A 22,909-nucleotide genomic window follows, 5' to 3' on the forward strand; every position below is an offset into this window, starting at 1 on the left:
AAAAAAAATAATTAATACTTATAGACCAAAAACCTAACCCACTTCTAGATGACTTCGAAACTTGATATTTGGTATCAAGGTAGACTATTGGGTGCATATAGAGGAAAAAATCTGAAAACTGGAAATTATTGATATTTCGATGGAAAAAAAATATATTTATAGACCAAAAACCTAATCCACTTCTAGATCACTTACAGTTTTAAAAACAAACCAATTTTTTGAAAAAGTAACATAGATAAATATATATTACCTATATGCCTATACGTAAAAACTAGCCAAGACAAATCCTTTATAATTTCAGGATTTTCTACACAGCACAGAACATGGCACCCATATAGATCTCAATTCTTTTGTCGGCGAGTCAACAACGACACATATTCTTAATATTGAACTTGGCTCTCATTTCACATTTATGTTTTTGTTGGGATAACCCTTACATTTCATTAAAGTGTCAAAAGGGCTGTGTTGGCTTCGGCTCCGCGCACACCTCTCATAAGGTCCGGAACATCATTGTTCCGTGATAAAGACATGCCTAGTATAATAATAAAAATAAAAAAACAAAAAAATAAAACGTTTATTCAGAGATCTTTCTTATAACTAATTACATATATTCTTCTGCCAAACCACAGAGTGGTTTGTTGGCAGACGAGGCTCCTTTATGTATTTGCAAGCTAGGTAGTTGATAGGTAAGAAATTACGTGTAAAATGTCTATCGCTTTGGACGTTAAAAGTTGAATGTCTTTTATGTTACTAGGTACTACTATTAGTTTCAACATATTCTATTCAACATAATTACCCTAAAAAAAGTTTAGGCAACCTGCAAACTACTGCAGATAGCGACATTTCACTTATACTAGTTCGGTTCAATAAGTACGTCGGGCTCGGTAAGCTGCCGAAATAACACCTAATTTCTATCTGAAGAAATCTCAGCACCTACCTCAGTTCATACCGTGGCCAAAAGCAGTGACAATGTGGTTATTAACTATATTTATAGTTTTGTTAGTTTCTTTTTATAAGATTACATTTCCTGGCCGATCACGTTTTTATCCCCCAGGTTTGCAATAACAATTTTTTTAAAGCATTGGTTTCCGCTCGACAAAAAATAATCCTAAATTAAAAACTTTTTAATTTTAAGGTCCTTGTTCGTTACCAATAATAGGAAACCTCATTTCCGTTTGGATCGGGTTAAGAAAGCTTAAATATCACCACAGTCTTTGGCAATCATGGGCGAAAATTTATGGAGACATAGTGGGTCTACAGTTGGGCTCTATGAATGTTGTTGTGGTGTTTGGAAAAGATTTGATTAAAGAAGTTTCTTCAAGAGATGTGTTCGAGGGGAGGCCGGATGGGTTGTTTTATATGATACGGTCCTTTGGGAAAAAATTAGGTGAGTACTCATTTTGTAGCTCATGCTTATTTTGTGATAAACCCCGAAACGCTACCACTTCTAAGTTTCGCTTCGTCAAACTTCAGGTTTGGTTCTCTGTGGTCTTAGTTAATTAAGCCCGATTAATTTGACTAGGCACTTCGACTAAAATGCGAAACGAGAAAATAAACCTCGCTAGCCTCCTTCTTCTGAGTCTCAGGAGGCTAAACGCCTGACAAATTTTCCTTGCCCATACCTACAGCAAGCTCTGGCAAGATTTTAAACCAGAGCTAATTCTTTTTTCTTACACTCTTGTTACACAATGTTTTAATTTGGAATTTGGAATCCTCTTATTCCTATTTAAAAAAAATGTTTTTTCTTTTCAAATTACGTTTTAATAATAGTTGCGTACGAGGGCTGTTTGATAAGTACCCGTTTATGAAAAAAATTATCAGTTGTTTTTGTTTATATGCATTTATTTTTCTTCATAGTCTCCTTTTAACTCTATACACTTGTTCCACCTATATTCAAGCTTCAATAAACCATCCAAAAAGTATGATTTCGGAAAGTCATTAAAATAGGCCTCTGTGGCGGCAATGACTTCGTCATTTGATCCAAATCGCTTACCACCGAGCCATTTTTTCAGGTTGGGAAACAAAAATAAATCGCATGGGGTCAAATCTGGAGAATACGGGGGGTGAGGCAATAGGGCGTAGCGTAATTGTGTTAATTTAGCCATCACAACTCTAGACGAATGAGCTGGTGCGTTGTCGTGATGAAACAGTACTTTTTTATTTTTTAAATGGGGTCGTTTGTCCTTCAACACAGCGTCAAATTCATCTAATAAATTGGCATAGTACTGCCCTGTTATCGTTTTCCCCTTTTCTAAGAACTCAATATGTATAATACCCTGCGAATCCCAAAAAACGGTCGCCATGACCTTTCCAGCCGATGGAACGATTTTTGCTATCTTTCGCGCAGGTTCACCCGGTAAAATCCACTGCTTCGACTGCCCTTTCATTTCCGGAGGGTAGTGGTGACCCACGTTTCGTTTACGGTCACGAAACGACGCAGAAACTCCTTCGGGTTACGTTTGAACACGGCCAAACACTGCTCCGAAGTAGTCAGTCGGTTCCGTTTTTGCTCCTCCGTGAGTAAACGCGGCACCCACCTCGCCGATACTGTCTTCATACCCAATTTATCTTCTAATATGTTTTGTACCCGCTCGATTGGAACATTTACAGCATCAACGATTTCTCAAAGTTCAATTCGGCGGTCGGCTAAAACGATATTTTCAATTTTCTTAACCATATCGTCTGTAGTCACCTCAATTGGGCGGCCTGTACGGATATGATGGTCGTTCTTGTCTACGTGACAGCGTGATAAAACGGTGTCCGTCACTTTCTTTCCCACGGTGTTAAACAGTGACAGTTATTTTATCACGTGGATAAAGATGGATAAAGCTATCCATAATAGGCTGGCTGGGCGATCCTCATCAAAGACGGTTGTTCTCCCCCGCTTAAACTCGTTAAACCAGTATCTGACGGTTGTCATAGAAGGAGCACATTCATGGTAAACCGCTTGCATTCTTACTTTTATTTCATCACATGTTTTTCCTTCCAAAAACAAGAATCTAATTACAGACCGATACTGCTCTTTCTCCATTTTCACAATTTTAAGTTCACGCTTTCACTAAATCGCTGTCAAATGAGAAAAAAACAAAAGAATGCTGTTTTTTTTAAAATTTTCCCACCTCTGAAAAATGGCTTAAAACGATTGTATACATATTTTCGGCCCGTGATATTAATACATTTGGAAAACGGGTACTTATCAAACAGCCCTCGTATAATTAACCCAAGATTTATTGATAAATATTTACAGGAGTTGTATTTTCGGACGGACAATGCTGGAAATCGACGCGTGGAGTACTCCTCAAGTATTTGAAGGGTTTTGGTTACGGCACCCGCTCCATGGAGGCATACATAGCCGAGGAGTGCGCGGACCTTGTCAAGCTTATCTCAAGTACGCGGCAGCCTATAATAGTTAATGATTTATTCGACATTTCAATCGTCAATATTCTGTGGCGACTTGTAGCTGGCACAAGGTTGGGAAACTTCATACTTAATGCGTTTTTCTTTAAAAGTCTAGCTATTAAGGATTACATCTTTCTCTTGTATAAAGTGACCAACGGTGGAAGGACTACCATATGACTAATCATATTTTGTAATAAGTAGCGATCTATCAAACTTCATTAAATTATCTTGCATTTTACGCCATCTTTCACCACTCAGTCACGCAGCCTCGCTGAAATCACCTTCTGTTATTTTCATTAGTCAAATAAGCCCCTAATAGCAGTGAAGCTCGGCGGCGTGGGATTCGTAGGACATGTGAAACAGGTTAAAACAATTGTTTTTTCCTCAGATACGATTTGAAAGACATCCGTTTAAAGAAGTTATGCCATATGATCAAACGGGCATTTAAAATTGTGGACATGAGTGGCGGCGTGATGAACTTCATGCCTTTTCTGCGGCATATAATTCCTGGCGCCATTGGATATACGGAGCTAAAGGAACTCCACGACACTCTGTACTTGTTTATAAAGGTAAAAGTTTTAACTTATCAAAAAATGTATAATATAGTTTGTCAAAGGACTGTCTCATTTCAAACATAGACAGAGAGAATCATACCTACTATCTTTGTATTACACTAGTACTAGCACCCAAAAGGAAAGAATGAGTATTGTTTTCCTGGTTCTTACTGACTGACAAATTGGTTTGACCATCTATTTTATATCGATAGATAGGGTAAGAGAAACATCTGCAGAGAATTCTCATACTGTTGCCCCGAGCAAAATTAACTATTCAATTCAATTATTTATTTATTTCAAATCCATACGATCCATAATTGTTAGTACAACAACAAACAAACAAACAAATCTTAAAATTAATTAAGGTTAGTGATAATTAAAATACAAAATAATAATAATAAATCCAATAATAAATCTACAAGTAAGTACAGACAATAAATATAACTATATAACTAGGCAACCTAAATGCACCACTTCTCAGCATCTGTGGCTGCCACATGCAGCCCATTCCAGTGCATGAGCAGTGGTGCATCTACCTTACCTGCCAACGTTTTCAGGATGCTATTGGTACTGCCACACAGTCTCTGCATAAGTGACGCCGATCTGTTGCGTATGATTGCAAAAAAGTCATCCGTGTGCGCCTCCGCGAACATTCCAGACGCACTACAGTGACGTGGCAGCCCCATCAGCATCCTGAAAACGTTGTTATATTGTATTCGTAGAGCGTTGTACGCTCGCTGAGTAAAGCTGGCCCACAGGCTGCAGGTGTAAAATGATTGGCAAAAAGCTTTAAAAAGCGTCTTTTTCACGTCTTTGTTACACCTGGCAAACCTGCGCGCCAGCATATTTCCGCGGACGGCCAACGCTCTACGCTCCCTCTCTATGTCGAGGTCATCTTTTAGGTCCTTCCTTTTAATACTTTGGAGTATTAAAAGGAATATGTAGGTATAGTTAATTTTGCTCGGGGCAACAGTATGAGAATTCTCTGCAGATGTTTCTCCATAAAAAATTCCATTTCAATATTTGTGCTGCGCTCACATATGTCATTCTAATGGCAAGCTACACAGTCTAGATCTGCGCTCGAGCGACATAGGTACATTTATTTTTCACCTCAGCAGCTCGAACAAGGATACTTTGCTACTTAAAAACAGTGAGCAAAATTCGATTTTGCTCACTGTTTTTAAGTAGCAAAGTACCCTTGTTCGAGATGCTGAGGTGATAATTTAATTGTTGGCATATCTTAAGAAAACATGAGTGAATAGAGGTAAGTGATGAAGAAGGAATACATTTTTCGGGTTCTCTAATATGTTCTCACTGCTGAGGTGAAAAGTTTTGTGAACTACACGAGATCAAAGTTATTTACATCTCGTGCGCTTTTGAGTCCCTTACTACGCTCAAGATTCTAAATTAGATTCACTCGCTACGCTCGTGAATCTATTATAGTCTCTCTATATAACATTTAAACCTACCTACTTATCTAACAAAAATGCATAAGGCCGTCTTACCCTAGCCATGATGACAATCGTAAATAAAGAAAACGCCAATCGAAACGAGTTCGCAGCAAGCTCGGCCGAATTTCACCTTCCCATACAAAGACAAACGGAGTCTTATATACTTTAAAACTACGAGTTGGGTTCTAATGAAACTTTGCATAGTTATAGCACCAACTTATAAAATAAAGCAAAAACAAGTAAAACTTAAAATCGTTGTATTTTGCTAACTATGGTATCTAAGCTACATATAAAAATTACAGGCGTAGATATACCTTATCAAATTGTAAGTTGTATATGGTTGTACAAAGTATCAGAGCAATCTAGCCAGTCGTTTTAAAATGAAAACGTAACTAAATATATACGTTTGTATGGAGAACCGAGCTTGCTGCAGGCTCTTAAGTAATGTATAGAGATGCACCGGATATCCGGTTACTATCCGGTATCCGGCCTATCCGGCCGTTATTTTACTATCCGGCCGGATACCGAATAGCGACCTACTATCCGGCCGGATACCGGATAGTAAAATTAACACATTTTGGGGTAAAAAATGGAATCTAAAAAACAGTCACGGTCATAATGCTAACGACACTGTAAATAGAAATGAATACGTAACCAATGTCACACAATACACTTATTTGTTTACACAAAAATACGCGCGCGCACTTGTAACTATAAACGAACTTACTACGTAATGACATGATAAAACTCGTTACGATCCTAGAAATGTGTCCGCGCGAACGTTCACTACGAAATAGGTCGAAACCTGCACGACGCGCACCTGCAAAACTCAAAATATAGGTATAGTTCCGCCGGCCGAATATCCGGCGGCCGGATACCGGATATTCGGCCAGTGTCCAGGCCGGATATCCGGTATCCGGCCAAACAACTATCCGTTGCATCTCTAGTAATGTATTGAATATAGTCACGTGACTTTTCGTAATTAGGTAGGTATATTTAACAGGAAGTAATAGGTATCGCTGGACATTTTTTAATAAATTTATCCATGTAGCTAATTATTGGTTAGAACACAAATATTAGATCCATTAATTTAATAAAAAACATTAAGAGTTCAAGTTCAGTTTTTATTTTATGTGCAATAGCGATAACGGTTCAATAACAACAAGTAATAACAAGTGATTATTATTTAGATCATGGGCGTAATATGTTGTCTTATTTTTTCTTCTTCTTGCCTCTGGAACGATCTACAATTATGTTATAACTACTATAGCAAACCATAGTATAATTAGGTACCATTTTTCGCTTCAACCCTGTATGACGTGTCGTAATAAGTAAGTAGGTACCTAATAAGGAGTTGATGAGCTGATGGTGGAGACCGAAAGTTGCCATTGGAACTCTGTGATGAGTAGATGACTGTTTAAGTAAAGCATCAAAAATATTTTTTTTAATTACTCATTCGTTTCTTACAGGAAACAATAAAAGAACACGAGACAAACATCGTTACAAAAGACCCGAGAGACGTCATCGACGCCTTCCTGATTGAATCCATAGAAAACAAAGCTGATGCAAGTATGTACATTTCTATGGTAGCATTTTAGTACCTATCTTATTCCTTGGGCATAAGTTCTAAAACGTATTGACGTTTTTAGACGTCACAGCATTATCAATGCGGTAGTTTTGATAAGAAGTTATTAAGTTATATTTATTTATCTACCTATTCGCTATACACTATGATCAGGCTATAATTATAGCACAACGTTATCTAATCGCAGACAAGGTCCTAAATAATAATTACTTAATTAAAGTGTAGGTATGTTTATAACAGAATAGAAGGGGATACCCTTTTATCAAATTTTAGAAATTGTTTAAGTTGCATACGTATATGTATTGTACTTCCTAATTATATATATTAATCCCCTTTGTCTCATGGCCCATAAACCACACAATGTCAAGTGCTAGGTCAAGGTATTGGCCATTAAAATAAATATTCATTTGCCAAGTTGGTGCAAACTTAGCGTCCGTCTGGACTCATGTCACACAAATGAGTTGGTCCTATATTATAGACTCTGTGCGGAAAGAGAAGAGTCATGGAATGTATGGGGCCCAATACATTCCACGACTCTTCTCTTTCCGAACAGCCTTTTCCTATTATGTACAAATACAATATTTGGAATCAGTTCTACGGAGATGCTACACTTTTTTATACGCCTACACAAACGAAGAAGCAACCGCTGGCTACGGAATAATTTGCGTTTATCATGAGATAGCGCTGAAATTATAAGAACATATTTTACCATTTGCTTAATTCCAATTACATATTGCAGGTAGGCTCTTAACCTATTTATTACTTAAATAAAGGCACCTACTAACTACCTTAGAATCTAAGGCTTTCCATTTCAAAACTATTTCATTTTATGTATAAATAAATAATGTTACATACTTATAATACCTATAGTTGCGTTGTCGGATCATATTCCATGAAGCTGGAAAGCAAACAATTAAATACACTGCATTTCTACCGTTCGATCCTTGCACCATTATAACAGTTTCAGAAGAAGAACTCCAAGTGGTGTGCCTTGATATGCTAGAAGCCGGAATGGAGACCGTGGGTAACACAGCCGTGTTTTTGCTTCTGTACGTCGCCCTGAATCCGCACGTGCAAGCGCGTCTGAGACAAGAGATTGATGACGTAGTCGGCCCAAAACGATCGCCGGCATTGGGTGATAGAGCAAGGTAACACATTTGTGAGGTAGGTATTCCTTCTTCGTCGTCTAACTCCTGTATTTTTCGAGCGCATCCCCGCTTGCGGCAACATAACTCCAAGAATTGACGCAGGCATTGGTTTTTACGAAAGCAACTGCAATCAGGCCTTTGAATCTATAGGGGAAATATAGTAATATAGTATAGGGGGAACTCATAATGCTTTTCTCAACCGAAGAATTGATAGGTACATTTTTAATTATATTTTGTAAATACAAACAACTTATTATCGACGAGTCCACGAACCTAACCTCTAGATAGGCCACCAGCGCTCAAGATGCTGGCATTAAGTATAACTTATAGTCTGTTCGGAAAGAGAAGAGTCGTGGAATGTATAACGTTGTAAAACTTGTCGAGTATGGTTGTATACGTGAAGGCACCACGCTTGTCACCTGACTATATGTTCTGTGAACTTCTACAGAATGGTGTACACCGAGGCGGTGATCATGGAAGCCCTACGTATCTCTAGTGTGGCCCCAGTGGGCATCCCCCACATGGCACGAGAAAAAACGCAGCTCAAGAATTATGTCATCCCTAAGGTACCTATACTTGCCAACCGTTACCGTTACTTAAAATATGTGATGTTACTCACATGTTATTTTATTTGTGAAACTAAAACATAACTCACCATTAGATATCTTACCCCTAAAGTACCTTTATTGACGTTTGACGTGTAACATATTAAGTAATTTTGTTTTTATTCAGAAACTTAAAATATAATACCAATTTGATTTCAATGCCATTGCACATATAAGCAGATCAGTAAATAACCTATTAGATGGACCATATAAGACTCACTCAATTCACGTTCACATTGGCATTCCCATATTTACAACCTTAATAGGCACTTACCTATATATTAAAAAAAAAAAACATTTTAAATGGCCGTCTGTGTTAGGGCATGATAGGACTGCTCAACCTATGATTAAAGTAAAATCTAATCAAAATGTATATTTATTTATTGTAGGGTACATTAATCTTGCTGGCTCTACACGACCTTCACAACGGCTCTCACTGGGCGGACCCCCACGATTTCAGACCCGAAAGATTTCTCACAAAAGAAGGGAATCTAGTACAGGATGAGTGGCTAATGCCCTTTGGGACAGGTAACTCAGGAGGTTACAATAATACAAGATAATTATAAATAGACCTACCAATAAATAGTCATATGTTTTACAAGGGGCAAAGTTTGTAAGTCGTGTACAATAATAAATCAAGTTGAGACTGTAAAGTTAAAATCGGCCTCCGACCACAATAAACAATAATCAATAATTTCTTATTACATACTTATTATATTCCAGGTAAACGACGTTGCATTGGCGAAGGACTGGCTCGCTCTGAACTCTTCATGTTCCTGACATACCTACTGCAGAGCTTCACTCTTGTAATACCTGAAGGCGACCGTACACCTTCAACGGAACCGGTGAACGGGGTGACACTCTCAGCCGAACCCTTTAGGCTTATATTTAGGCTGAGACGATAGTTGACAGTTATTGTGGGCTACTTCAGTTTTTAAGCTACATATTTTGAATTGTCAGATTCTATGCTAAATGCGATTTTGGTAGGTAATTGTTTTATACAAGTAATATTTATTTAAATACGTAAAGTTTTTTTGGTGAAGGTGTTGGCATTTCGTCATTTTATTAAACTTACTTGATAAAATCCTCTTAAATGTAGGTTTACTACGTATTCCATATTTAATTTTAATATTGAATTAAGGATACATGGATGTAAAAAATAGATTTTATTTTGTAATTTGTTAAAACAATCTCGTCCACTTTTGGCTCATAAACTGCACTCTAAATGATACCATTTGTTTCAAATAAATAAATAAAATAGATAATGTATATAAAAATGTTTTATTAAATTTTACCCATTTCGGTTTTCACGGTTTCTAAAGCGTACATTTTAATCCCATTTAAAATTTTACAAACAGTTTATTTTGTAACAAACGGCTTATACTAACAGTAAGTATTCATAAAATGAGTGCAGAATCTGACTAAGCGCGTTGTCACAAATTTCACTTTACAAGTTTTTTTTCTATTAAGTAGCTAGTTTCGTTCAGTACCTTTCATCGTCTCCTCTCTATTGATTTTATCCAATATTCTTAGGACCTCCGATTATGCACAGTTGTTTCGGATCTCGAGGTCACGTTTCTTCTGCTGTTCCTGAAACGAATGTAAGTAAGGAATACCTGAAAATCAATGTAGAGCACGCATGCGCGCCGGTTCGCGCTTGACAGCCAGCTCGGCCGGTGATATTTTGTTGATAATCACTTAAATAACACTATAAAACAATCTAACTTAAAAAAAAATATATCTAAAACAAAAACAAAAAATGTGTAAAGTAATAACTTGACACGTTACTTGAATGTAACGAAAATAACGGTCAGTGATCGTGAATCTAAAAATAATTTTTGCCATTTGTTCAATCATGTAATGTGATATTGTGTCAATAATATTTCAATTGGTCATGTATGATTAAAAGTGTTAACGTGCAAATAACATAAAACAACTATAGGTATGTGTTAGCTAGTTATTAACTTATTGAAGTTGTCAAGAAGCCTGCTAGGAAATGAAGTTATTTCAGAGATGAGTGATTGTAAGTGAAGTAAGATGAACGAGACGCTCGGACGAGGGTACGCACGGATAGAGGCCATACGAGCAGCACGAGGGGAGCCTCTTGGGAACATGGAGCCCGGCGCTCCGCCCCCGGATCGGTACAACTCCGTGTACTTCACGCTGTTCGTCGCTGGCGCAGCTTTCCTGTTGCCATTTAATAGGTAAGAATGAAGTTTTGTGGACGCTTGAAGCGGAGCGTTCGGCGGGGCGTGCAGCGTGGCGTCGGGCTCACAAGTGATTTGAGCAGCGTGCACTAAGGCCGCTCCTATACGTTTGCATTTGTTTAACATGCACGCCGCACGCCCCGCCCCGCTGCACGCCCAACTCGAGCATCCACAGGCCTTACACTTAAGAGTCGACCGAAAGCCACACAAAAGAAAGTCACATCGTAGTAGCATAGGGGAGACAGGGGGAGTTCATCAAGTACATTAACACAATTTAATTGTTCACAGTTTCATAATGGCAGTGGACTACTTCCAACACCACTACCCGAACACCACCATAATGTTTGACATGTCGACGGTCTACATCGCTTCAGCTTGCGTCGCTGTGGTCGCTAACAATCTACTATTGGATTTGTTTACATACAACACTAGGATAACTTTTGGTCAGTTGAATTAGTTGAATACATGAAATAATTATAGATACGAACGTAGACTTCATACTTTCGTTCAAATGAATTCCTGATTAACTAACTCTCACACTCTCTCTCTTTTAATTATTTTATTACTATTTAATCTTCTCTAATTCTAGTATATAGGTATCAAATCATTAGGTCCAACAAGTAGGAGTCAGTACGTAACTCAGTTTTCTAAAACCAGTTAATAGTCAATCTTACAAGCAATATTAGGCTATAAGATCCCCGTATTTAGAATTTCTTTTGGCAGGACATCATCGTCACGCTAGCGTTTTTTGAGCGTCGGCGTCTAGTCAGCGCTATGGAAAATGGCAGTGGCAGTTGCGCCAACGTTGCGTCGAGCAGCACCCATAGAGTTCGCCGACGCTCAAGAGACGCTAGTGCGGGATGGCCCATAAGTGTTTTAATGTGTTTGAAATCTTTTAGGTATCCTCGTGTCCCTGGCAACGATGCTATTCGTGGCCGTATGCAACATCGGCTGGGACGGGTTCTCGACGCGAGTGTCGTACACCATCAACTTGGTAGCCATCGGGGTGGTCGCGTTCGGGTGCACCGTGCAGCAGGCCTCGTATTACGGGTTCACTGGGTGCTTGCCGCCGCGGTACACGCAGGCTGTTATGGCGGGAGAGAGTGAGTGGAATTTTTTTTAGTTCTAGAGGGTCGGCAGCTTGAATGTGACACCCCTGGAGTAGCTAGCGTCCACTTATGCTAAGGTAACCGCGGCGGCGGGCGGGCTCTATTCTAGTTTGACAGTAGTACAAAAAAAGCTGCGAGTTGAATAAGTAGGTAAAACTGTACAACTTTTAGTAGGTAGGTAGGTAGGAACCTACACTTACTAGGACTATAAAAAAATCTAGGAGGTGAATTTAATGTTACACTAAGCAACTTCAGTCCAGTACAAAGAGTAGTATAATATATAGGACAGTCCAGTACTACCTACAAAAAAAGATAAAAGTTTTATTATAGAGTCTGTTCGGAAAGAGAAGAGTTGTGAAATGTATTGGGCCCCATACATTCCACGACTCTTCTCTTTCCGCACAGACTCTACGTGTGTACTGCTTTTCGCAGTAATATACCTTAGTAATGAGTATTAGCGATATCTTAATACAGCAATAATACCCGCAACATTTTTCCAGGCGCCGCCGGTTTCTGGGTATCACTGGACCGAATCGTAACAAAATACGGTTTCCGCCAACCGCGCCGCAGCACCTTCATGTTTTTCGTATTCTCTATCCTGATCTTGCTGGGCCACTCCATGCTGCACCACGTGATGATGAAGCACCCCCTCGTGCTGCATTATCTGAGGCTGACCAACGAGTCCCGGCACCGGCGGAGAATACAGTTACATCTTAACCCTAACGAGGATGCTACATTGGTAAAACATCAATTATTTTGAGCTGTATAACAAATAAAACCGTAAAATGTTGTCCATTTTAAATAAACAAAGTTTTAGGGGAAGCTTCTTGAAATATTTCGTGCCACATTGGTAAGACTGCTGGCAATTATGCCAGGGAAATCCCAAAAATCGTTATTATTTTCATTTATGTACATAGACTACCTAACCTATCCCTATCGGCTATGAGACAACAATAACGTAATTAAATTGGTAGAACTGCTGTACCTGTGCTCATACTTACCTCTAACCTATAATAAAACTACCATAAAACATGTTTTACTTAATTATAATTACTGCCCTACAAACTAAATCCCTGTTTTAGATGGAAGGAGAATCAGGCGATGGTAGTTACGGAGTGTTGAAATTGCAGAGTCCAGCTCAGTCAACTGCTGGGCTAGGTAATAATGCTTCATCTTTATGTCTGTTTGAAATTCATGAATTAAGTCTTACGCATTTTGTTTCTAAAGTGAGAATACTTACTTGTTAGGTCGGTATTTCGAGATATACTTTGTTTCAATTGTTTTATAGCTACCTATCTCACTCATTCTTGACTGATTCAACTCATAATTATCGAAATAAAGATGCAATATAAATAACAACAAAGATTGCTCTCCTCAAGTCATAAAGTGTTAACCCCAAACATTATCAAGAGTGATTTCCTAATGTGGATTTGGAGACTTGAATTTCATCAACTACCTACTGTAATAGTTTTAAATTGTTACAGGAGACATAGAAACTAATACATTCAGCTTCGCCAACCCGCTGTACTCGCCGACGGCATCGGCGCCAGTGCCGCTGTCCACGCCTAGCGCCTCCGAGCCGGCCACCTCCCCTCCCGCGGCGCTGCGCACCCCCCGCCCCTCCTACAAAGTCGAGGATGTCGTGTTCGAGGCCCCTGAGAGGCCTACGTCGTGGAGGGCTTTTAAGCGTAATTTTTTTTTTTGGAATTAAGAGTATTTTTTAGAAAACGATGGAACAAGAAAGGGACACGATTGTTATATATGTAGATCCAATTGTGTTACAATGTAGACGCTATATTGTAACCCTCTCAGAGAAGCTCACTGGTTGGTATACTGTAGTTTAATTTTTTTTACTAATACATATATGTTTTTATACTTCAGGAGGTGTGCTAGCCCGTTGGGCGGTAGCCCGGTCTATCTACCCCTACATGGTATCCATCGGGCTGGTATACTTTACTACACTAAGTCTGTACCCCGGCATCGCTTCAGAAGTCCCGTCCTGCCGTCTCGGTGACTGGATGCCCATCATACTCATGTCAGCGTTCAATCTCTTTGACTTCATTGGAAAGGTGAGAACATAGCAGAGTTTACAATATTTAAAAAAAATCCACCTCGAGCGAGATTTTAACTTGCAGCTTATTTTTGGGGCTATAAGGTTTTAAACTCTGTTTTTTTAACCCAAGTACTAAATTGACAATCATCTTGCTTTGTCATTTTGCATTCTGAACTAAAATTACAGGCCAGTCGGATATATTGCGGAACTCAAATAATTATTTACAGTACATATGGGGCTACTTTTCCGCACTAGTGAGTAAAATAGCACTTTTCGTGCGATGTCGAAACTTTAAAGTGCCAATTTCCTCTTTTTTGCACTTGTATCGAAAATAACTATTTCGATACAATACAAGTGCGAAAAAGAGGAAATCCGAAACGAGTGGCGATAAATTAAAACACGACCGAAGGGAGTGTTTAAATCGACACGAGTTGCGAATTACCTATTCGCACGTGTATCGAACAACGTTTTACATTACATATGGCACTTTAAAGTTTCGACATACGCACGAAAAGTGCTATTTTACGCACTAGTGCGGAAAAGTAGCCCCATAAGTACTGTAAAAGTCATTTTAGTACTTATCTGGAATTTAAAATCAAGGATTAACTTTAACGCCACCACCTCTCATACAGTATTGAGATTCTATTCGTAATGTCCAAAAATGTATAACCTAAATAAAATATACTTCCAGATAGCAGCCGCGTGGCCATATGAGTGGAGCCGCAGCCAGCTGCTGATGGCAAGCGGCGTGCGGCTGCTGCTGGTGCCGCTCATGCTGCTGTGTGCCGCGCCGCGCCACTCGCCGCATATTGTGGGGGATGTAAGTTATAGTTACATATTTACACATAATAATGTCTAAAAATAACTACCCATGTGTATATTAAAAGTATAACCCAATTCTAATAAAATTATACTTCCTTATTTTCGGGGGTTTCGTTGCACTCTTGATGAACGCTATAAGACACGCCTAGATTTCGTATAAGCTAACCTTGCACCGACTTGGCAAGGAAAGAGTGTGGAAATAGGTGTAAGTCCTTTGAAAATATGACGTTTATAGTTTCGGTGCCACACGTTGTACCTTAGACTATCTCAACATCATACCTGTCTAGAGTTATCTTAGACTCCATACTACTAACGTCTTTTGAGCGTAGTCGTCTAGTGAGCGCTATGGAACATGGTGTCGCTGCGCAGTTGCGGCTTCGTTGCTTCGAGCAGCAACGACTAGACGCCATCGCTTGGGAGACGCTAATAATGTGGGGTCTCTCTTACTCTATCTTTATAATTAATTATAGACGCAGTATTTGCTTCTTACATGTTTATGTAGACTGGGCTACGTACCTAAATTAATATCTATTTATTACAGTTCTACCCTATCATGTTCTCCGTGGTTTTGGGTTTCACCAACGGAGTGTTCGGTTCAGTGCCTATGATCATGGCGCCTTCTCGAGTCGGCCGCGAGCATCGAGAAATTGCTGGTAAGATCATCGTCACGCTCATTTACCATTTTGACAGCACATTACACGATGGCGGCAATGTTTGACTATATTTTCTACAGGACCTATTTAGAACAAAGTCGATAAAATAAATGGCCTCGTTTTTCGCATGGTAACTGGTAAATGTTTTGTTGGACGTATTGACGAGTTGTTGGGTATATATAACCTTATGTAACCTTATATATTTTTCATATATGTAAAGGTGGAATAAAATCAAACAATTGTTGTCCACAGGCAATATGATGACTCTTTCCTACAACGGTGGCTTACTCTCCGGCTCGCTGGTGTCATACCTCCTGTTGGGCATGCTCGGCGCGCCAACCGGCGCCCCGTGCCGCGCCTACCCCACACCTGTGCTGCCAACAATCGCGACCACCACGCCGCACTCCAACCTCACTACAGTACATTAACACAATGTACTGTCCAGCACGCTGGAGGGACCTGTTAGGTAATAGGTATGCTCGGATTGTTCGGCGCCCCGCCGAGCCGCGCCTACCCCACACCTGTGCTGCCAACAATGGCGACCACCACGCCGCACTCCAACCTCACTACAGTACATTAACACAAAGTACTATCCGGCACGCTGATGTCTCCTGTTAGGTATGCTCGGATTGCTCGGCGCCCCGTGCCGCGCCTACCCCACACCTGTGCTGCCAACAATCGCGACCACCACGCCGCACTCCAACCTCACTACAGTACATTAACACAATGTACTGTCCAGCACGCTGGAGGGACCTGTTAGGTATGCTCGGATTGCTCGGCGCCCCGCCGTGCCGCGCCTACCCCACACCTGTGCTGCCAACAATAGCGACCACCACGCCGCACTCCAACCTCACTACAGTACATTAACACAATGTACTGTCCGGCAGGCTGGTGAGACCTGTTAGGTATGCTCGGATTGCTCGGCGCCCCGCCGTGCCGCGCCTACCCCACACCTATGCTGCCAACAATAGCGACCACCACGCCGCACTCCAACCTCACTACAGTACATTAACACAATGGCACGCTGGTGACTCATATATGTTAGGCATGCTCGGTACCCCGTGACGCGCTTACTCCACGCACGCACGCAGCACTGGCTGCCAACAATTGCGCTCACCACGCCACACGCCAATCTCGTAATTAGTACATTAACAATACAACGGCGGTACAGTCCGGTTCCGGTTCGCTGGTGTCATGTCTCTTAATGTACCGCTAATACGCCTTTTTTCATACACGATAGCATGAAGAACATTAAACAGTTGAAAGAACTCCTCTACGAAGTGCTACACAGTCGTAGCGAATAGTCTCGCGTGCAAAGGAAAGAGGAAAATTGTGCTACGGCAGCAATATTGTAGCGACCTAGCGACAGTATGACGTTAACTTAAAGGAGTGGTATTAAGAAAAAAAAAACCAGAACATCGTCGAAAATATTCAATATTCAGATGATTTTGGCTCTTAGAAAAATCATTAACATCTGATAAACCAATTTGATATACATGATGGTAGTTATAGGGTTAAACCTTATGACACTCGCAGTTTTTATGATCAAGCTTATAAAACAGAAACCATGTGTACTTGTTGATAATGCCTGGAATACGTACCCAAACTTTTTGTACATATAAATAAGCACGAAGACGTACCTATGTATTTCAGTCAGTCGCCTAGATAGTCGATTAAATTATTACGTTGGATATTTAAACATCGTACCTACAAAGTACATGGGAGCCTTCAAATATAGGGGCCAATTAGGCCAAGGAGTGATGAGGCCATTCTGTGGAATTTGCCATGACTGAATGTAACGAATGTAAAAATTAAGTCAAATTGTTCATAATATGTAACATGGTATACCTAAGAGTGTTTTCATCAGTAGAATTTAGAAATATCATAAATTATCACATGTTGCTTGTAGATTAGTATTATTAGTAAAAGCTCCCATTTTACCTAACAATTTGTATACTTATCATTTATTTTATGTTCTGTAAGGATATGATGGTCGCACTTGGTTCGTTACAAGCTGATATTGCCAGTGTCCGTCTCTTTCAATCGCGTGGTGTTAAAGATTGACGGGTGCTACACAGGTTCGCATTTTTATTTCAAAAAAATACAACGGAAAAATATTTGTAAAATACAAAATGAAATAAATATTATTTATTGTACGTAAGATAGACGGAGTTATCCCACGTGATACAATAAATAATATTTATTTCATTTTATATTTAACAAATATTTTGCCGTTTGTATATTTTTGAAATAAAAATGCGAACCTGTGAATGAACTCGTCGAGTACAGTCAGTAGCAGAAATAACTGAGCGAGTGAGGTGTTTAAAACCTATATACCTACACATACCTAATACACTTACTCTCTTAACGATAAAGTTTTTGAACACCTCATCTGCTTAGCAACTTCTGCTACTGACTCCAACATGCTAGTCATTAGAATTTTACGGCAGTGCTGTTATTTGTTAAATTATAGATTAAATATATTTTTATACAACGTATAATAATTATAAATGTTTTTTCATCACACTTGGTCGTAAACTGTTACTTCACACAGAACGTACGGGGTTATAGTTATAAACTTAGTTGATATTTTTCCGTGTAAGTAACAGACTACTTAATGGATTGGCCGTGGCTGTATTCTGTATTCCGAATGGGTCCGAATTAGGATAATGGCGAAGAATTGTTTATCATATTTTGCAGAAGGAAAGGTATATTTTGGCCAATAAATGTATTTATTTCGTTGTAAGCGTGATGAAATTGTGTTGGGTGATATTAAAATTATAAACTCGAGTACCTAGTATTAAAAACCCTCCGGCTCGCGCCTAAAACTCACCGTGTTTGGAGGTTTTCCCATTTTCTCTTTATATATCAAAACGATTTGTTATCGTGAGCAGTCGTCTGCTACTTAATATGAATTGATTTTAAATTTAAATTTATTTTGTTCTTAACCTTCTTTACATATATGTACCTGAAATATGCCTGAGTCACAAATATTGTTTCAAACTGCTATAAGATTACACCAGCTAATTTTGAATGCCAATTTTAAGTACCTACTTAGCTAAGTATATGCTGCACAGTGCACACTCGCTAGGTTGAATGATAAGAGTAAAATTAAAAATAACAAATTTGGGGTAAATAATTGTACGAGCTTGATTGACACAAAATATTTGTTGAATAAAACTGAATAGGTAAGTAGTAAATAGAGTTTAAACAGTTGTTATGTTTCAAAGAATCAAACACGAATGGTGTTATTTTGGTTATAATTAAAGAAAAACGTTTTGTTATTCTGATTAGTTAATACTCTTACTAAATGGAGTTACTTCTATCTAATGATTTGTCTACGGTAATGTTAGATATCCACAAACAAAAACCAATAAGTGGATACTTAACTTACCCATTTATCAAAATGAAATTAATTTAAATATATATGCGGCGATGAATGGTAGGTACCTATAGGTATTAGTTGTCGTTATCACTCTCGTTTTAACTTTAATATCTGGGTGACCGAGCTTCGCTCGGAAAACATATAAAAATTCGAAAATGCGCGTTTTCCCAGAGATAAGACCCAGCTAGAACGATTTCTCGCCTCCGAAAACCCCCATATAGTAAATTTCATCGAAATCGTTAGAGCCGTTTCCGAGATCCCCGAAATATATATATATATATAAATAAATAAATATATAAATAAACAAGAATTGCTCGTTTAAATTTAACTTTATTAGCTGAATGAAAGTAGAGTATGTTTCTTTATATGTATTATTGTATACATATCTAATCAGAAAGTATTCAGTTACTTTCCACTAAGGTCACAAATTATCTACGAGGGTGAATTGAATAGTTTTGAGCCTGAGGTTGATAATGAAAATAAAAGGAAAAAATAATACTGGGACGTAAGACTTACATATTTTTTTTATCATAATGCACTATCTTTTTTTTTCTGTCACAATTGCACATTTTTTGATCGAATTACTAAGAGGTTCGCGATTTCCTTCAGAATGGATAAAATTGAGCACCGTTCTGTCATGAAGTACTTACAAAAAAAGGGTAAAACACCAAAGCAATTTTTTGAAGACATGTGCCAGACTTTGGAGAATCCGCTCCATCATATGCCACTGTAAAACGATGGGTAGCAGATTTTAAACGCGGCAGAGGCCGCGGCAAACACGGTAGACCAATAACGGCTTCTACTAACGAAAATGTCAATATAATACTAGATATAATTATGAATCACAGGCGGTTGAAAGTTGCAGAGATAGCGGAGACGATTGGCATTTCCTATGAGCGATTACAAACATAATGACTTAATGACCAAGGATTTTGGATTTTCTAAGGTTTCTGCTAAGTGGGTACAGAGACTAATTTCAGCTGAAAATAAACGCACCCGCCGTACAGTGTCACAGGATTGTTTGAATCTGTTTCAATGCGACCCACAAGATTTTCTTGGTCGTTGGTTGGTTCATGACTATGGACGAGATTTGGGTCCACCACAATACACCAGAGTCAAAAGTGCAATCCTAACACTGGAAAAGGAAAGGTTGCCCGCCTCCTAAAAAAGCTATGGCCATTTTATCAGCGAAGAAGGTAATGGCTTCAGTTTTTTGGGATCGCAAGGGGGTCATCATGGTTGATTATCTTCAAAAGGGTAAAACCATAAATACTGATTACTATTGCACCCTGTTACAACATCTGCACGAAGAAATTAAAACAAAAAGACCTGGTATGATAACTAAAAAAGTGTTGTTCCACCAAGAAGACCTAGCTCCTGTCCATACTGTAGCGAAATCTTACGCACAAATACATAACTGGGGGTTTGAATTGTTGCCGCATCCACCCTATTCGCCTTACTTGGCCCCTTCTGATTATCATCTTTTCCGGAACCTAAAAAAAAAACACTTGGCAGGACGGAAATTTTCGACGGATATTCAGGTACAAGAAGCTGTGACTGAATATTTCGATCACCTTGAAGATTCTTTTTTTTTTACAAGGAATAACGAAGTTAAAAGCAAGATGGCAAACGTGTATAGATAGTTTTGGAGACTATGTAGAGAAATAAAATTGTTATAAAAACTCAAGTCTTTATTTTAAAGGTTAGGCTCAAAACTTTTCAATTCACCCTCGTATGTATGTCTTGTCTTACACTTTTCAGTCAAAATTAAGGTCATTTGGTTGTACGTAACAAAGGCAGCACATTCTTCATTTTAAATTCATTTTAAAAAAGATAACAGGGACACAGTCACATAGAGGATTAGGATATTATTGTACCTATACCTATATGAGACAGTATAGTATATGTACTTTATTCCAAACAATGTTGATAGATAGGGATATAAAGACGGAAAAGACCCGCATTTTCAAAAAAGTATGAAATTTATTACTCAATGTGAAAATAATACTATTAGAAATATTGGTTATACCTGCATGCATTATTTAACTTGTAACAATATAAGATACCTTTAAAAATCCTTGTAGTACATTGGTGTCGCCCTGTTCTGTATTGTTACGAATTGGTGAGAGTGATCAATATGCCTTGTGTGACTTAAATGTACTTATGTTATATAAACTACATTGAAAAAAAAGTTAAAATTTATTTATTCAATAGACTATACCTAGTTTGTAAACTAGGTACTAATATGTAAGAGGTACCTACCAATTATACCGGTATAGGCAGATAATATTACTTCCACCGAGGAACACCAAACAAGAATGGTCGGTCGAAATTATATGAAGGTTCATATCAATCATAAAATCATAATATATCTGTACTTTTTAAATCTTTCATCAGAATAATGAATTTAATTCGGTATAGCATGACTGCTATAGTTATTGGCCACTAACACAGTACTTAATTGGCCACTAACACAATACTTTATTGGCCACTCCTAATAAATCAGAAAGAAATAAGCCAATTGAAGCCTTATTGTTAAGAGTGGCCAATTACTATGTAATGGCCAATAAGTCCAATAACTAATCTAACTATAGCAGTCACCTTATTATATGTGCTTTCGTTTTCGTATCCACTGGTGTATGTATGTGAGTTTATTGCAGCATTTTTTGTAATATGTTTTCAATATTACGTAATGTACATTTAGAAAGAGGATTCTAATCCTTGTTACCTACCTATAAACAGGGCCGTCTATTTCAGTTATCAAATTGGGGCTACAATATTTCGTTTACCTTTGTGCTTCTTCATCACTAAAATAATAAACTAATATCAAGAACAGAAAGCACAATTATTTCCAAAACCTGTGTGTATTTATCCCTCTACCTACTTTTTAGCAGAAGATTTGCAAACTTAAGACTAATAATAATCTTATGACTTAAGTAGTGTGCTTATTTAAGAAGGCCAAGAGTAGCTTACTATTCTTGTATAATATTCTTGGCTTGCATCCCACCGTATCTTATATTAAATCAATGTATACGCAAACTTGTACATATAAATTACATGTAAATAAATAATATGAAAATAATATGTATGTACCTACCAACTTAATACTGTCTAAACATATCCTGTTTTCTAATATTTCATGTTCCTATAATTGATATAATTTAATAGTCCTGTATAGTTATATACTTACCTAGATTTTGTCTTTGTGTTTACGCACAAATACATATTATTTGTTCCGAATATGTCTTTCCTAAGATTAAATAAGAAAGCGATAGCCATAGCATGATAGCATGTATGAACACTTTGAACACAAATAATACCTGTACAAGCTCTGCCATATTATGACCCTTCTTGTCCCGTCTGAATTTGTATATCTGTAAGCATTAAACTAACAAGGGTATTCTTATTTTAATAACAAGCCACGACTTAGATCCAGATCTAATCAGATCAGATCCATATTTGATCCAGATCTAATTCGTGGCTTGTTTAGTAAAATCAGAATACGCCTGTAAATCTAGTAGGTACCTCCTAATCCTATGGTAACAAACGTAAAAAAGATACAAATGCACTCATCCACATACACTCCCTACCCTTTCCCTTGGCTTCGCTGTAATAACGTAAAAAAGTTGTACATAAGCTAACTTAATAATTAAAGTAAGTGATACATTACGACTGTCACTTTAGTTTAATGACCTTATTTAGTGATCACGAATAAAACAAATTGTTTAAAATTAAAGTTGTTCATATTCAGACTGCAGTGTTCTTGTATTCTTTATTGATATGTAGGTACTTATTTATTTCTACATATTTCCCCCCACACAATAATTTCAGCTAACTCCTAACTCGGGCACAAAGAATGGGGATAAAATGAAACTAAGTACTCATGTTCAACATCAAATTTAATTCACATATTTTACAAATGACTAGGATATCATCAC

The 22,909-nt window shown here is 38.2% G+C and overlaps 2 protein-coding genes across 2 annotated transcripts; both read left to right on the forward strand.

Annotated features, from left to right (window-relative positions):
* Positions 1–936: 936 nt before the first annotated feature.
* LOC134652455 (farnesoate epoxidase-like) lies at positions 937–9,647 on the forward strand. Its single transcript, XM_063507644.1, has 9 exons — positions 937–1,054; positions 1,136–1,387; positions 3,248–3,470; positions 3,788–3,968; positions 6,874–6,973; positions 7,951–8,137; positions 8,586–8,703; positions 9,132–9,270; positions 9,466–9,647. Exons 1-9 carry the CDS (start codon positions 970–972, stop codon positions 9,645–9,647), a joined length of 1,467 nt encoding a protein of 488 aa, XP_063363714.1. The 5' UTR covers positions 937–969.
* A 1,068-nt stretch (positions 9,648–10,715) lies between these two features.
* Positions 10,716–16,014, forward strand: LOC134652201 (equilibrative nucleoside transporter 4). The gene is made up of 10 exons (XM_063507369.1): positions 10,716–10,946; positions 11,238–11,392; positions 11,849–12,052; positions 12,559–12,797; positions 13,141–13,216; positions 13,543–13,746; positions 13,940–14,127; positions 14,803–14,931; positions 15,475–15,586; positions 15,839–16,014. The coding sequence occupies exons 1-10, from the start codon at positions 10,780–10,782 to the stop codon at positions 16,012–16,014; spliced, it is 1,650 nt and encodes a 549-aa protein (XP_063363439.1). The 5' UTR covers positions 10,716–10,779.
* The last annotated feature ends 6,895 nt before the right edge of the window (positions 16,015–22,909 follow it).

Source organism: Cydia amplana, chromosome 11 (assembly GCF_948474715.1).
Source record: "Cydia amplana chromosome 11, ilCydAmpl1.1, whole genome shotgun sequence".
In the NCBI taxonomy this organism is placed as follows: Eukaryota; Metazoa; Arthropoda; class Insecta; order Lepidoptera; family Tortricidae; genus Cydia; species Cydia amplana.

Excerpts from the sequence above, each read along its gene's own strand:
- LOC134652201 (XM_063507369.1), top strand. The coding sequence starts at position 10,780 with ATGAACGAGACGCTCGGACGAGGGTACGCACGGATAGAGGCCATACGA. Across the intron at positions 10,947-11,237 it reads TTCCTGTTGCCATTTAATAG|TTTCATAATGGCAGTGGACT; the intron begins GTAAGAATGAAG and ends AATTGTTCACAG. Across the intron at positions 13,217-13,542 it reads TCAGTCAACTGCTGGGCTAG|GAGACATAGAAACTAATACA; the intron begins GTAATAATGCTT and ends AAATTGTTACAG.
- LOC134652455 (XM_063507644.1), top strand. The coding sequence starts at position 970 with ATGTGGTTATTAACTATATTTATAGTTTTGTTAGTTTCTTTTTATAAG. Across the intron at positions 1,388-3,247 it reads GTCCTTTGGGAAAAAATTAG|GAGTTGTATTTTCGGACGGA; the intron begins GTGAGTACTCAT and ends AAATATTTACAG. Across the intron at positions 3,471-3,787 it reads CGACTTGTAGCTGGCACAAG|ATACGATTTGAAAGACATCC; the intron begins GTTGGGAAACTT and ends TTTTTTCCTCAG.